This window comes from Phoca vitulina, unplaced genomic scaffold, assembly GCF_004348235.1.
Source record: "Phoca vitulina isolate PV1807 unplaced genomic scaffold, GSC_HSeal_1.0 scaffold6, whole genome shotgun sequence".
Classification (NCBI taxonomy): domain Eukaryota; kingdom Metazoa; phylum Chordata; class Mammalia; order Carnivora; family Phocidae; genus Phoca; species Phoca vitulina.
In genome coordinates this window covers 50,240,271-50,256,327 of record NW_022589709.1, presented here as the reverse complement: position 1 = coordinate 50,256,327, position 16,057 = coordinate 50,240,271, and the positions used below count along the sequence as shown (strand labels likewise).

The 16,057-nt window shown below is 49.0% G+C and overlaps 1 protein-coding gene across 1 annotated transcript; it reads right to left on the bottom strand.

The window, feature by feature from the left end:
* Positions 1–1,319: 1,319 nt before the first annotated feature.
* OTP (orthopedia homeobox) lies at positions 1,320–9,263 on the bottom strand. Its single transcript, XM_032403498.1, has 3 exons — positions 9,227–9,263; positions 7,510–7,919; positions 1,320–1,850 (listed from the first exon to the last, which is right to left on the bottom strand). Exons 1-3 carry the CDS (start codon positions 9,261–9,263, stop codon positions 1,320–1,322), a joined length of 978 nt encoding a protein of 325 aa, XP_032259389.1.
* Positions 9,264–16,057: the final 6,794 nt, after the last annotated feature.

Below are 16,057 nucleotides of genomic sequence, written 5' to 3'. Positions count from 1 at the left end.
CAGAAAGAGCTGATTGTGTTTCTCTGTACAAAGTTGCAGGGTTGTAGATGTCCGAGTGCATCCATCGGCAGCCGGCAAGGGCCAGGGCGGTGGCCGAGGGGCACGAGGGACGACAGGACGACCACAAAACAACCTAGGGCACAGAGCAGCGAGGAGAGAGAAAACGGAAAAGGAAGCAAACAAACCCCAGTCCTGAAGGATCCAGAAAAGAGATGTGGCTTTTACTTTTACAAAAGGAAAATTTTCTTACGTTTACTTTATTCTTCCTTATAAAGACTAATCAAAATGGGTAAGATCACCTCTTCTTCATCATATGACTGTTTTAGTCTACTCCAGCCACCCAATCCACTGGCATGTTCCTCCTGAGAAGCCTTCCCTTCAATAACCTCACACAGTTGTGCTTAAAAAAATAAAAGATAAAATAAAAGTGTTCTTTTGCAAGCCAATAGAGGGCTGCATGGATGTGACTGGGTGGATGGTGCAAGGGTAGGGTGGTGGGAGAGGAAAGAAAACGAGGAGTTCGGAGAAAGAATACAGGGACAAATCAAATTATATCAGTTGGGCCCTCAGATGAGGCGGTTGTAGCAGATGCTTGTCCTCCTTTAAGACGAAAATCCCTAACATTGTGCTGTCCCTTGAACACGTCCGTGTGTGACCTAGGTGCACTGTGTATGTGTGTGTGCGCGAGTGTATGTAGTGTCTGAGAGTGAGCGAGAGTTGCGAGTGTGTGTGTTTCTGCCCACAAACCAGTCCATTGGTGTCTGATTTCAGATCCTGAGTCGACTCCCTGGTAAGTAAAATGGCGGGAAGGATGCTTTTTGCAGGGCGCGGGAGGAGGGGCGTGAGGTGCGGGTAAAGAAGGGACCGGAGGGGAGGCGGCGGGCGAGGGGGTCGTAGGCGTCGTGTTGAAGGTGTAGGTGAGAGTGCCGCCAGTCGGAGGGCTGGGAGGAGGGCGCGAGCACTCTACGTGCGAGCCGGGTGGCCGGGGGTAGCTGGAAAGGGCGCGGTGAGGCGCGGGAGAAGGGCGCCAGGGAAGATTAGGGGAGACGGGAAGAGGAGCTGAGCGGGAGGGGGCGAGGGGACCGGGGCGAGCGAAATCAGGCGGAGGGGAGGCCTCGCGGGCTGGGGCTTGGGGTGAGCCCGAGAGAGCGAACGAGAGAGGAGAGAACAAAACGAGAAGTGGCGGAGGCCGGGAGGGGATGGGGCAGGGCGCCGGGGCAGGGGCCCGGGCAGGGAGCGGGGGCCCGGGCGCGCGCCGAAGGACCTCGGGGCGGCTCTGAGGGCGGCGCCGGGGGCGGAGCGGGCTGGGCGCGGCTGCATTAAGTGAAGCTCATGGAGACTGTGTGCTCTAGCGCCTTGCGGCGGAGGGAGGCGATGCTCGTGCCCCGCCACACGTCGCTGCTGTCCGGGGAGCTGCAGAGCTGGGGCGAGCCGGAGACATTGCTGGGGCCGGGGAGGGAGGCGGGCACCATGCCGGGGAAGGCGGGCTGGTAAAGATGCGACTGCAGCCCCGCGCCGTTGGAGCCCGCCAGGCTGTTGGACAGGCCCATGGAGTTGGGCGGCGGCCCGGCCGCCAGGCTGCACTGGGACAGCGACTGCGCCATGGCTTGCTGCCTGCCCAGAGCCGGCGGCAGCGGTAGCTGTGACACGCCCGGCATGGCGGCCGCCGCCCAGCGGGTGTCGTTGGCGTGGAAAGAGCACAGGCTGTCGCCCATGGCAGCGGCGGCTGCGGCGGCGGCTGACGGAAACTGAGGCAGGCCTGGCGTGGGCAGCAGCGTTCCCGGCGCGCGGAACACGTTGGTGGTCTTCTTGCGCTTCTTCCACTTAGCGCGCCGGTTCTGGAACCAGACCTGGAGCGGGCGGGGCGGGAGACAGAGCGCTATTAGCAAGCCCGCCGGCCCGGAGGGGCGGGGGCTGGAGCCTGAGAAACCTGCGTCAGGCACTGCCCCAGGTGGAACGAGTGCCTTCGACCCAACGCGCCCCACGGCCAGCCAGAGACCGCGGTTCTACGTCAGCTGGAGACAACTGGTGCCCCTTGCACTCAGCAAGCGCCAACTTCCGGGGTCCTGCGTGGTGGTGCCCCGGAGCTTACACTCGGGGCAAACATACCAACCGCGTGCAGTGTTCACCACGCCCCTGCACGCTGGCACATTCTGTGCACAGCTTAGATGCACAAGTCTGCAGGCAGGCATGTGTCAAAATTGGACCCACAGGTGTACAAATGAAGATAAACATGTGTACCCATGTGGCTTAATAGCGTGCCTTATAACACTGATGGGGTATAGAATTTTCAGAAACGCTGGAAATTTGGAAATTGATAAAAGGCTGTGGATGACATAGCCAGTTTCAAAATCGAAAGACAAAGGAAAACCTCTAACGCCACGGATGACAGAGCGGAGAGGTTAATATAGTGATCCATGTGGGAAAGCGGGCGGCACTGAGCTACGGTGTAGTTTGGGTCGCCACCGTGACTTGTGATTCGTAGCGACTGGTGCTACTGCCACAAGTCTCCTTGCCTCATTCTCAAACCCCTCTAGGAGCACCTTTTATCTGAGCTGTGCAGATATGCTGGAACCTGCTGCCAGAACCCTGAGCCCTGGGGCCTGCCAGTCTATTTTCAGGAACTTACTGAGGACCTGAGACTACAAGGTCTCCAATTCCTCAAGTCCCCCCCTCCCGTTTCATCCGTTTCATCTATGAACTGAAAGCAAATTTTCTGACTACAAATTAAAGGTCAAGTTTAAAGTTCACACTAGTAATGAATCAAATTTAATTTTGCGTAGACCCAATAGCCAGGAGATGTGTTTGATAAAATATACTCCAAATAAAAATAAACCTTCTACTCGTTCTTTATTCACAGTAACCCTGAATTTCTGAACTTACCAGACAAATTTGCCTATTAATGTCATATTCACTACCATAGGGGAAGGAAAGTTTCTTCTGAAAGATGTCAAGTAAGCTGCCTGACCAAGGGAGCCTCCTGTCTCGCTATATTTGAATTTGATATTTAAAAATGATGATAATAATATGCAGCATGCCTACTTGGCAGGCTTGCACTTTAACATCTAGTCAGTTGGAGGTTTACTGTGCATAAATATAAATGATGCGAGACACAGCTCAGGTACTGATGGGAGTTTCCTCTTAGAATTTGGCAAACGCAATTTGACCATATTCATGACCAAAATGTTATTCATCTGTTAATCCAAGCTAATATTTAGTGTTTATTCTGCAAGATAAAGGATCCTGAGTATGGACGTACCTGACCCGTTGTCGGTGAGCCAGCTATTCACAGAGGCGTGTTACACCCGTGCAGGTGGAGACACTCTATGCTTAACAGTGTGAACGGCATTGCAATCTAGAATTATTGCCCGCCTTTGGGTCGGGCCTGGCACTGCTACTCTACTGGTGCCATTGCCCACCCTATTATCTTTCTCTGGTTTCTGCCTCATTTGCCATGTTTCTGCCTACCCCAAGTTCCGGATGTATAAAGATGCCGGGTCCCTTACTTGCTAAAGCCCCTTGAGTTGGTGGCACGACGGATTAATGAGGCTGTGGGGCCCTTGATAGTAACTGGGATCAATGCCGCCGGCCACGAATTGAGCTGTTAGTGGCCTCGAGCGGAGAGTAACCCGCAGGAGCCAGCGAGGAGACCTGCGGCCACAGGTCACTTTGCATTCCCCATCCAAGGCTGGAATGAGGGGAAGTAGACTGGGTGAAGCCCTAGACAGGGACGGTGTCTATATCCAAGTGGTCCCATCTCACATTCCACAGCCGGATATATTTTGAAAGGTATCTATAAAGACTGGTTCCTAACATCCTGCGAAGTGTCAGTGAATCCCGAAATGTTTGAATGTTTGGAACGGGCAGTGGGGGAGGAGGGTGGCGGACATCTGTGGGGGAGTGGGAAGAGAAGCAGCAGAAAGAAAGAAGGGGGGGTGGGATTGCCCCATAGAATTTCAGTGGAAAACACACCTGCTAGAAAGGTTTCTGAACCTCAGGCACAGGTGGAAAAGAACAGCTGTTAAAGAACTAAATATTATAGGAATAATCGAAAAATTGTGCTCAATTATGTTTGAGGGTTAGTAGTCAAATGATGGCTACAAAATTTTTTATGTTTCATGGCTTACTGGGGTTGGGGAAAAAAATCTGCATGGGGTCTGAGCACCTCCGTTCCAAGCTATGATGCATATGTTTTTAAAATGTGAATGTTTCCACTTGAAAACTAGAGCATGACGGATTAAAATGCAGGGAAAACCTAAGGGAGATTTTGAGAATGCACAGATGACAACTCCAGAAAATATATTAACCGCAGCCAAGGGCCAACTTTGTACTCAGTCTGAAATGCAGCTCTTCTTAGAAAATGCTTAATACAACAGTGAGAATCTAATGGAGGTTGGAATTTAAAAATCCACTTTCATGATATCTGCTGTTACAGTAATATAGACATACTGTAAATGTATTTTAAAATATATAGCCCGTTTAATTCCCCAACTATAAATGGCTCAGAAATAGAGAAAGAGAGGGAGAAAGAGAGAATATTACTTTTTCCCCCCCTCGAAGCAAACGCTTTATGAAGATCTCATTGGAATCCAGCAAATGATTAATGTGAAGATTTGGGAGGAAATCTGGGGAGCTGTATTAAAGCCGAGATCTCAGGTTCATTTCGATCAGCCAGCCGTGAACTCTGGGCCGAATTCATTACACTTTAATAGTGCTGGGAGAGGAAGAAAATGCAATTTCTCATTCCATTAGAAAACTAGAAAATACTCTCAGCTTGTCCCCCTATTAAGATGTGGCAGGTGACAGGGCCATTCTGGGGGACACGGTCAATGGAATTACAGCACATTATTTTTGTTCGTATAAAATATTGAAAGGCAAGCCTGACTGTGCAGAAGTTATTTCACTGATTTGGTTTTTATGTAAATAAAATATTGAAAGTTAATTAATCCGTGCTAGAGACTAATGATTATGCTTATTATATTGCATTTGATCGCATAATTTGCATGATTCTCGCATTGCTGCTTAATAAGCCATTCCAGGTTATAAATAATTCTGAAATTGGTTTCTAATAATGGCATGCTATAAAAGGAACGGTTTTATTACACTAGCCAGAAAAAGGCAGCAATATCAGACATGGAATTGGCCTCCATGTAAGTAGAGGTGCTTTAATAAATACTTAAAAGTATGATATATACCAGATATAGATAAAAACAAGTATGTTGGATCAGTTAGTCTAGAATTAAAAAGCATCTTTAAAAACATACAATTGTAATAAATTAAATGTTTAGATCATTTTTAATCAGTGCAGTGGCCCACATACTGAAAAGAATGTGTGGCAATCTGTTAACTATAAAGAAAACTATGAAGGACTCATCATATAAGAACATAAACCAATTACTATTTAATTTGAATTTGGTCAAGGAGCAGTGGTACAGTGAATTGTGAAGTAAATACATTTTCCATAAATTATTTCTGCATTACATTACATAATGTTAATCATTCTGAAGTGTTAATTAAGAAGGTTATGTTGATCTGATTACTTTTTAAACTATGAAACATTATTTTTAAAAATATTGAAATTGCCATTCTATTAAATTGTTCCTATCAGCAGCCTCGAGCTATTATCTTTTGTTGAACATTATGCTAGAACAATTAAAGTACTTTGTCTTTTTCTTCTTGATTATTCTTTTGTGTACTTTTTGAAAATAACTTTCTATTACATAGTTTGTATTTTATTTCATTTACAACTTTTTCTATTAAAAGAATCACTGCCATTAACCTTTGGAAGACCTAATAAAGTTTAATAGACCTCATTTTCTTTTTTCATAAAGTCAGTTGTCCAATTATATTTTATTTGTGATTCTAAGTTCTATTTTAATTTAAGCTAATTACCACTATGTCTAGGTTAAGCAACAGCATTTTACTCTTTAAAACAAAAAATATTAGGTAGTATTTCTCTTGAGGGACAAAAAGCAAATTTATGAACTTTGAACCTACAAGATTTTAACAAGTCAGTATTATCGTTAACAGTAATGGAAGTATTGAAACTGTGTATTTCTGTTAAGGTTTGGACTCAACTTCAGATTTAAAAAGAGGAGGTAGGTAAAAAAATTTTTAAAGCATGAATAGTATATATCTGCACAATGCAATTAACACTCTGGGTATTTAATTTCAATGGCCCATGGTTCAAGGCTTCCAAAGTTCACTAATTAAACCACCCAGACTTATACAGAGTTAAAATGTTAATCTATATTATACCTTGATTATTTCTGTATTAATCTGACCACTTTAAGTCCCCAATGATGATATTCATTTGCTGACTATTTAGAACAGAGCATATGCTATTTTTCCAGGTTAAACTGTCTTTAAAATGTCGCACAAAGACAGAAATATTCAACCCTGTGATTATGGACACCCTTGTCTCTTACTTCTTAGATCAAATGCAAAGGAACTGAGATCTTTAAACTTAATTTGTTAAAGCACCTAGAGCTACAGTTGACACCCAGCATGACAGAGAGAAAATACCACGACCGAGACAGGAAAGGAAGGTTTTCAGAACCCTGGATAGCTCAAGACTAACTGCGCGCCTTGGAACTTCACCTCCAGCACTTGTCCATAAAATACCTGATATATTTTTTTCATTCTTTTAAAAAGCGAAAAAAAATCTGAGATTCGCTGGGCTTATATTTTTATTCCCCAATTTTCGGAAAAGTTATAGGTGTGATTTTATAAGTTATATATAATTTACAACTTGGAGGGTGGTTGGACGAGAACAAGGGGTCAGTAATGATTTCGTCTACTACCTGTCAATCATTCCTGCCCTAAATGTCCTTTCTTCAGATCGGATATCTACAACAGAAAGCCTTCATCTCCCCTTCCCAGTTTCCTTAGGGGAAAACCAGGGCTCACAGACTAACGGATCTCTTCAGCCACCCCCAGCGCACTGGTAGACCATCAAAATTTAAAACCTTTGCAAACATGAAAGCTAGGGGTATTTTCCCTGAGAGCGGCGGGAGGGAGATATAAAGCTACACCGTGAACCCCAGGTGTGGATTTTTTGTTAAGGTGCCATTATGTCTTATTTTCCGCCTTTTCAAGTTTTCTGTGTAATTGTTGCATTCCCCCATTTATCCAGACGCCTTCCACAAACTCATTAGGGGGTAATGAAATACTTGTCAATAACTCGAGCTGGAGTGGAGGTGCGCGCTCAGCTTAGCCGCCAGGGAGACGCAGAGGCTGGGAGGTGCGGAGGCCGGGAGATACGGAGCTTCCCTTCTCAGTCAAGACGAATGAGACCACCTAACAGTCGAACAACGCCGGCTTCGCTTTTGAGGCATTTCTGTGGGAATGTGGCTATACTGGTGGGAGATGGGGGACCTGCTTGTCCATGGAACTCACAGGCAGCCGCAGCGCAAGCCCAGGATCCCGGCAAGGAAAAGACCCCACTTCTTTCGCCCAAATCCTCCCGCCCCTCCTTGTCTGCTGCCCCCGCGCCCAAGCCCGGCGTACCTGCACTCGCGACTCCGTCAGCCCGATACGCAGCGCCAGCTCCTCGCGCATAAAGATGTCGGGGTAGTGAGTCTTCGCGAAGCTCCTCTCCAACTCGTTGAGCTGCGCGGGCGTGAAGCGCGTCCGGTGGCGCTTCTGCTTCTGTTGGCCCTGCTGCTGGCCGGCTTGGCTGGGGTTCGGGCCGCCTTGGGGCCCCGGCTGTTTGTCCGGGTCCTTTGCGCTCACCGCCAGCGAGGCCGGCGTAGAGCCCACTGTAGTGATGTCCTCCCCGGGCAGCAGCGTGGCTCCCTCGACTGGGTCGGAGTTGGGCGCTAGGTCCCCCGGATGGCCCCCAGGGTCGGAGCCCCCCACGCCCAACCTACACTTCACCGCCTCCCGGTGGCCCAGAAGCTCGGCGGCATCTTTCATACCTGAGGAGGCAAGGGGATCGCGGTCACTACTTTCCTGGCGATGCCAGGAGGGACTGTCCTCACGGCGCGGTCCGCCTTCAGCCCCATCCTCGGCTCCCTCCGCGCCCACGTTCGCCCTACGGGGGAGACTCCCGGGATGCTCAGCCGGGTTCCCCAGAATTTGGACGGCCAGGTTGGAATACCATCTCCCGGCCCTTTCCCCTCTCTCGGCAGCCAGCTCCCGTAGTAACCGGCACATGCTTTCTTATCTCCCGCAGTGAAACACTCCCAGTCCCGGCAAAGAAACGTGCCTCCGAGTCCCTTTCATGAACCATACCCCTGTAAGCCGCAGGAACGCGAAAGCGTATCCTCGGACCGGGGCGGGGTGGGGCGGGGGGAGAAAAGAAAGAAAGAAAATTAAGCGATTCCTTGGTTGCTGCCCCACCTGCGCTTAGGCAGCTTAGCGAACTCTACCTGCGGCCCTCAGCCGATTCCCTCTCACTTTTGGAAGATGAATAATTCTCTCCAAGCCTTCCTCCCTCTGAAATCAACCCAAATCAGCTCCGCCTCTCCCTCGAATCAGAGAAAGTGTTTGGAAAATGGAGTCACATCCATCACCAAAGATTCCCAAACCGGAAACCCAGAGCCCAGCAACCCAGACCGCATTAAGGAAACTCAAGTAAACTCTATACGGAGAACAGTGAATCAAACTTTAGAGAATTCAACTTTTCTTTCCGGAGAAATAAAAGGCGCGTTCGTCTCAGACATTGGCAATGCCGAGTCCCTTGCAGGCGGGGATGCCTGTGGGGATGAATTTGGCTTTTCTCCTTTCTCAATGAACACACTTAGAAAATCCGCCTCGATTGCAGCGGCTTCTCGTTTATGCCAGATTTTTACAAGTTCAATCATACTTAAATGAGGGGTAGAGAAGGAGGTAGTGGGGAGAGAGAGAGGAAAAAAGAGAAGAAAAAAATCCCAAATCAAAGCAAACAGGAGGGGGAAAGAGAGAAAGAAAAACACCTCCTAACAAATTATCTCAGGATAGATCGCCGTTCAAAAAAAAAATTAGTAATAATAAGGGAGAGGGAGGAAAGGGGGGAAAAAAGGAAAAACAAAAAGTAACATTTCCCTAGTCCTTTTTTGGATCTACATATTCCATAGATTTTTTTTTAAAAAAGACGATGTTAAATCAAATTAAACTTTAATACAGCACAATTACTTTTAAAGAAATTAGTCCATTTAGGGCGCATTAAGGTAAAATAAGGAACAAATTGACAATTTCCTGCCCCGGCTTCTCCTGGCTGCCCGGGCGAGAGGCGCGCACTCACCTAGCCTGGCGTCCAGGAGGTCGGCGTGAGACAGCATCGCGCACCGCTCCAGGGCGAAAGCTGTTCCCCCCCAAATTTTAGCGGCTTTAAGTTATTTAAAATAGATATAAGCTATAAGCTATACGATATAGATATATATAGATCACCTAAATGAAAGAAAATTCGGTTTGTGGTTAAAAAGGGGGCTTCTTGCATTATAATGTCCTTTAGAGAGACGGGGAGGTGCTTAACAGTTGAATGAACCCGTGAGCAGCTCGGCGAGGGGACCAATCAGGAGGGCAGCCTGCAAATGTCAGCGCCGGGAGAGTCCCCCACTCCGCCCGCCCGCCCGCGCCCGCCCGGAGGAGGCGGTGGCGGCAGCCCTGGCAGCTCCAGCCGCGAGCAGCCGCTAAAGCAGCGGAGGCCGCCTCGGCCTCGCCCCGGGCTTCGCGGCCCGGCCTCCGATGGTTCTTCCCCGCGATTTTCTCCAGTCACACCTTTCCTTTTCCTTGCCCCTCGTCCCTCCCAGGTGCAGCTCAGTCGCCGACGACTAGGATCTTCCCGGGCCCGAGGCAGTGCAAAGGACAGAGCAGGGCTTGACCCCCGCGTGACCCGAGAATCCCTCCCGCCCGCGCGCTCTGGGCAACACTGGCCTGCTGCGGGCTCGGGCCTGCCAATACGCAGCACTACCAGGGCCCAGCGCGGCCTCTAGACTGCGCCTAGACTTCGCTGCCGCCTAGCAGGCCTGAGCCGAGGGTACAGATGCCCCGGCTGGGACCCCGCGCCTAAAGAGTACCACCCCCTCAGCAGGCCTAGAGAGGAAAAAAGGAGTCGGCTCCCCCCGCGGTGCTTCCAGGGCCCGCAGTCAGCTTCAGGGTCCCGCGCAGAGTGTCGATTCGCGCCCTCTGCACCCTTCCCGCCGGGCTCCCGATCCTCCGCCCGGCCCACCGCGCTTGCATCCTGGCCCACATCCTGCTCTTTTGGTCAAAGTTTCTAAGTTCAGCTCGGTTCCCAATTCCACTTATGGCTGTAAATAAAGTTAAATGCTCTTTATTTTCTTCTTGAATATGTTAAACTACTTGAACAATTTAAAGTGCTTTGCACAAGTGAAGCGAACCATCTCTAATGTTCTGATTTTTCAGAGCCAGCCAACAACAAAGTTTAGATTAGTAATATATTTCTAACCAGAGTAATTTTCAAGATCATTAGGCATTTATGTAATTAGTGCCAAATCTATAAGCTTTTATTACGATTATTAGAGTAAAATCAGTATAAATTTGTACTAATTTACTACTGTTTAGACTTGGCTGTCAAGCCCAGAGGTTCTTATTGTAAATGATAACTGAGGAAATTAAGTGCAAAATTCTGTACCATTTCTGATCTGCTCCTAAACAATCCGTTTCAATTGTATTTGTAGCAGAACATAATGCCCTTTTAAAGTTATTTGACTTGTATTTTTATTTGCAACACAAGAAAAATGCCCTCTACCCAGGCACAATGAAAACTGATATTTACTACTCTCATCTTGATTAACATTGATTTTTAATTCGAGAGTGATGCAATTAAGATTATTCATTTAGTGCAAATAAAGCTTCCACAAAAGGGTGGTCCTATGAAGTCTGTTTTAAATAATACCGAGCAAATGGCTTTTTTTGTTCGCCGTCCAATTGACTTACACAAAACATTGGAAATGCTGCCTGAGAGCAGATGCGAGAGGAATGGGTGTGTGTGTGTGTGTGTGTGTGTCCTTAGCTGTATGTGTGACAGGGACCGAGCAAGGAGACAAAGGAGGCAGGAAGGCGAACTCTGGGGCAGTTTTGCTTCCTCCTCCTTCTCTCCTGCAGCCTGCTCCCCTCCTCCCATGCACACACACGTGCGCGCGCACACACATGCACACACGCGTGAATGCCGGGCATCAGCCACATCGGTTCCTCCCAAGCTGCGGAGACCGCTTCCCCGGAATCTCTGAGCCTGGCCGAGCTTCAGCGGCCGCCGCAACTGATGCCAACACGGCCTGTGTGGGGCTGGGGCGCCGGGAACGCGGGCAGCAGCTCGGCGGAGCCCGGGTGGCAGCGGCACGCTCGGAAGCCACCAGGGTGTTCCGCAGACGCCTACTGTCCTTTAGAGAAAGGCTTGGTTGGAAGTAGCATACCTAACCTAAAGCAAATACAGTCCCTCCTGTAAAACCTTCCCCCTCCCCAAACAAAACCCCAAGTCAGAAGCGACGGCGCCAGGCGCTCGCAGCGAGAGGCCAGACTGCGGCCTGGGGCGGGGCGGCGTGCGCCCTGGACGTGGCTCCCAAGTGCGCACCTGGCTGCACGTTCCCGGGGATTCGCAGGGGGTTGTGTCCACCTGGGAGGGACTTGCAGGGGGTCCAAGACCGGAACGCAGGGGCATAGGTGGGCAGAAGTGTCAGAGCAAGAGAGAGGGGGCCTGGGAGCTGACCCTGCTCCTCCAAACAGGCAAGTCCGTGGAGGCCCGTTTTGCCTTGGCCATGCACCGTGTCTGGAGGGAGGGAGGAGAGGCCGCGACGTGGGGAGAGAAGAAGGGCGCGGGGCCCCGAGTCCACTCCTGTGTGCACACAGGCGCTCTTGTCCTCCTCCCACAGCCACTCCCAGAACAGCCGCGGGCCGTGCAGCGTCCTCCCACACGCACCCGCTCGTATATTCTGTTTTGTTGTATCTTTCAGGTCGATAAATAAATGTGTAATAGTTAATGTGAAGACACATCAGAGTAATAACAATGGGACGAAATCAAAGGATTATCCATCTCTGTTAGTAACCACTGAATAACAATGTTGCGGCGTGATTGATAGCCCGCTTCATTTTATGACTTTTCTATTGGTCTTGATTTTTATAGCAGTATAAACAAACTAAATCATTTCTTCCAAGACTTCAGAGCATAAGCATCTTGGGGGGGGGGGGGGAAAAAGGAAAAAAAAAAAAAAAAGAAAGGGAAATCGGGGGGGGGGGGGGGGGGGGGGGGTGGTGTGGGGGCGTCGAGGTGGGGAGCGTGCAAGCTGGAGCTGGAGCCGGATGTCAGGAGCCGGCTGCCAGCAGGCGTGGCGAGGAAAACGACAATCGTCTGGATGTAAAATGCTCGTCCCCGCGCCCGGTTCCCTCTCGGCAGCTCGTTCTGGCCAATGTCTGAATCCACCTGGGCAGCGCCTGAGATGTATTTACCAGAGTTTTATTCCCTGTCATCTTCCCACGTTCCTGGGGCAGCCGGGAAAGTGCCGGTCAGGCCCATTGCTATTGATAATTTAAGGCATTTCCCACATGATCATGGGAACTGAAGTCCCTAACAAGGCGAGGCTTTAGCGCAATGGCCCCCAAATCTTCGGAATGACAAGAATGTCTTCAGAAATCACTTCAAAGCAAAGTAAAAGGATTTTCTATGACGGATCCAGTGATTTTTCCTCAATAAATAGGTTTTAGATTGTTACACACACGTAGAAGTGGAACAAAGGGAACTACCAGAAAATATATTGGTTGCCCCTAATAAAATTTATTTAGACAGTTTACTTCTCATAAAAAATAGAGATTGAATTTTGTACAAGAGCCTGCCAAGGGGCGATGCACAGGGAAATCATTTTTTTTTTCTTTCTCCTCTTTTCCCCTTCTCCTTTTTAACGAAGCACAAAGAGCATTTAAAGGCCAGGGAACCCGCTCCTGCTCCCGACCGGCCGAGCGCCCAGACCGAGCCCGAGAACTTTGTAGTTTTGAGAGAATGGGCTTTCTGGGATATATTTATATATATTAAATCAAAACCTTGATGGCTGATTATGTAAACTACAAGCACAGCGACTACCAAATGGTGTCTCTCCTCCTGCTTTGCCATCCTGGTCCAGAGAAAGATTTAGAAATACAGTATAGTCGGACGGAGAGGTGACTGGGGTGGGAGATCCTGGCAGCAAGTGCCCTAATGATGGATTTATGCTAATTAGGTTTGTAATTCTGATTTTCTCTCTAATTGTATTTCTGTGCTCATTGTGAATCTTTTGTAGAGACAGACAGAAAGCATAAAAATTTATACTAGGTGCTCCTGAAGAATTGGGTCGTGTGCCCAGCTCCCTGATTGTTTATTCCACTTACAGAAACCTCGGGTGTTTATTAAATGTAACTTTCGGCTGCCTGGGTTGTTTGTAAACTGCTCTCTTTTCTTTGCAGACAGTGGGCTGAAATATGGCGCGTTATTATTCACATTCCTGCTATTAAATGCTGAATTGTAACATTGTTCCCTTTAATGAGGAGCGCCTCCCTCAATAATTAACGATCTCACGTTTTCCTATTTTCTTGCCTGATGAAAAGAATCAATTTTAATTCGTGGTAAATTACAGCCATGCTTTTGGGTATTATTTGCTTACAGAAAACAAATCAAGTGACTTGAACAATCCTGTTTACTTTTCCAGATATGCAATAACCCAAACGCAGTGGCAAATCAGATCGCGTTCCTCAGGCCTACCTTAGAACTTCAAAAAGAATAAAGGGTGGGGGGCAAATCCTCGAGAGAAAAAAAGAAACAGGAAGCTCTCAAGTCCACTGTGTCTGAAACAAAGGTGACCACTTTCTCCTATATCTTACCCCAGGTGCCAGAATGGAAGCTCCCCCAGCCCCAAACCTCATCGCCCCGCCCCCGTCGGGGACAGGGGTCAGTGGTCCACAACTCGCCACGCTAGAGTTTGGGACTGCTTGATGTATGGCTCATTTGAAGGGACTCAATCTGAGGGTGGATGAGTGGAAGGAAGGAGATCTGGGAGGGCAGCCAAGTCTCTGGGAAAGGGTGACAGGCACTCCCACACTCTTCTGCATAAAAGAACTCTCTTGAGGTTCCCCGCAAAAGAGATCACAGCCAAAGAGGCTTTGGCTGAGTGCTTCTGCCTGGCCACTGCGAAAGCCCCCTCGGCTCGCCTTCCGGCGGCGGCTCTCGGACGCAAAGTGAGCGCCTCTAACCCCTAGCCAACCTGGCTTGGGGCTAGCCCCAAACTTGCCTGCTCCAGGCCTCCCTAGGCCGGGAGCGCGGAGACTCTGGGCAGCTCTCAGCCAGGGTTGTCCCTTGGATGTCGCTGCGGGAGCCCAGGGCCGCAAAAACTCTTTGCGAACAGGACTCGGGCTCCCCAGCCTGTGAACTCAAAGCCAAGGCCCCACACTCCAGGCTTCTTTTTCTTTAAGCCCTGGGAGCGGGGGCTGCGTGTTCGTGACGCGTGTACTTCTGCGAGCGCTTGTGTGAGCGGCGTGTGTCCACTGCCTGCTCACCCGAACCTCGGGCATGTGCCGGGAGCGACGGAGCGGCGGAAAACTCGCCCGGAAAGGGTCTGGTTTCCTACCCTTCCTGGAAGCCTGTGGCGATACAGGAGCACCACATAATTTTTTTTTTCTCCTGCAATAAACAGTTTCCCATACATTCCCATACATCCCATATATTGCAAACATATAGTTTACAAACTATAACCATGAAGCCCACCTGCGTGACTCTTCGTGGGCGCTGGGGCCTGTCCCTTGCTTTTTTTTTTTTTTTTTTTTTTCCTATCCTTGCCTTCTGACAATTAACATCAGCGGTCCTCAACGCAGAAAGCTCTACACAAAACAATGACGGATCAGAACCTGCCCCCTGATTCCGTATCTCCTCTTTTTTTGCCTTTAGCCCTGTAATTTTAATGGCCCCAATTAGCCACACGGAATACAATAAGCGACATAGAGATTTTATTTGTATGTGTTAAGTTCGCTGCTTCTCTGATTTCTATTTACTCAGGATAAATAATCATATATCAGTTATTCAGTTAGGTGACAAGGCTAGTAATTGGAATAAAAAGAAAAACATCTCATCCTTATCTCTTTCTATAACTAGATATAGCGCTAATAAGACTGCATCAATCTTATCTAGCAAATAAATAAAATAGACAAACAAACAAATTCGCCTCCAACAAGTTAATGCGGTGTATCTGAGTGGAAAGTAGATATTTTCACGCATTCTGGAGATGAGGAGTGACTTTTAATAAAATCACAAGAAAAACAAATGTAATTCTGTAAGCCATTTCTTGGAGCCGCCGGCGCCCGCCCCTCCCCCCTCGCTCCCCGCCGGGCTCCCTGGTCCTAGCCTTTTCCTTTTCCTATGCAGTTAGTCCCAGCTTACGACTGACACCGGGCTAGGTTTCTCTGGCTACTTTACACTTTGGGGGTGGAGTAGGGGAGGGAGATATAATTCTATACGTAATGAGCCTTCCTCAGAACTTTCTCTTTCCCTCTCTTTCCCTTCTTTCGTTATCATTCTGCCTTCGCTCTTCCTTTTTCCTCTTTCCTCACTCCTTTTTTCCTCTTCCCTTTATTCTCTCTTCCTCCTTTCTCTTTTCTCTCTGTTTTCTGCCTTTTCATCTTCTCACTCTTTCCTCTCATTCTTTCTGCTCTCTCTTTGCCTCCGTCCTTCGTGCCCTCTTTATTTCCTTTTTCTCCCCATTTCTCTTTCTTTATCCCCTTTTCTCTATTCCCCTTCCTCTCTGCTTTCTTCTCCCTCCCTCCCTCCCTTTCTTTTCTCTCTACACCCCTTCCCTTGTCCCCTCCCCGCAGCCCGAGTGCGGCTAATTCCGGGCGTCTATATTCACTCAATTAGAGAAATCTACAGAGAAGATCGATCTTCCATCTGCAGACATGCCAGCTTAACAAATTAGATTCTTGTTTCGTGCAGGTGATTTGGTGACAGTTGGGGAATTAGAAGTAATAAGTTGTTGTGTTTGAGCCCAGGCCCCCGCCCCCCGCCCGCGCCCCTCCCCGCCCGCAGGCCCCCCGGCCGCGCCCGCCGCCCGGGCACCCCCTACCGCCCCCCACCCCCAGCCGGCCCGCGCCCGCCGCCGCCGCC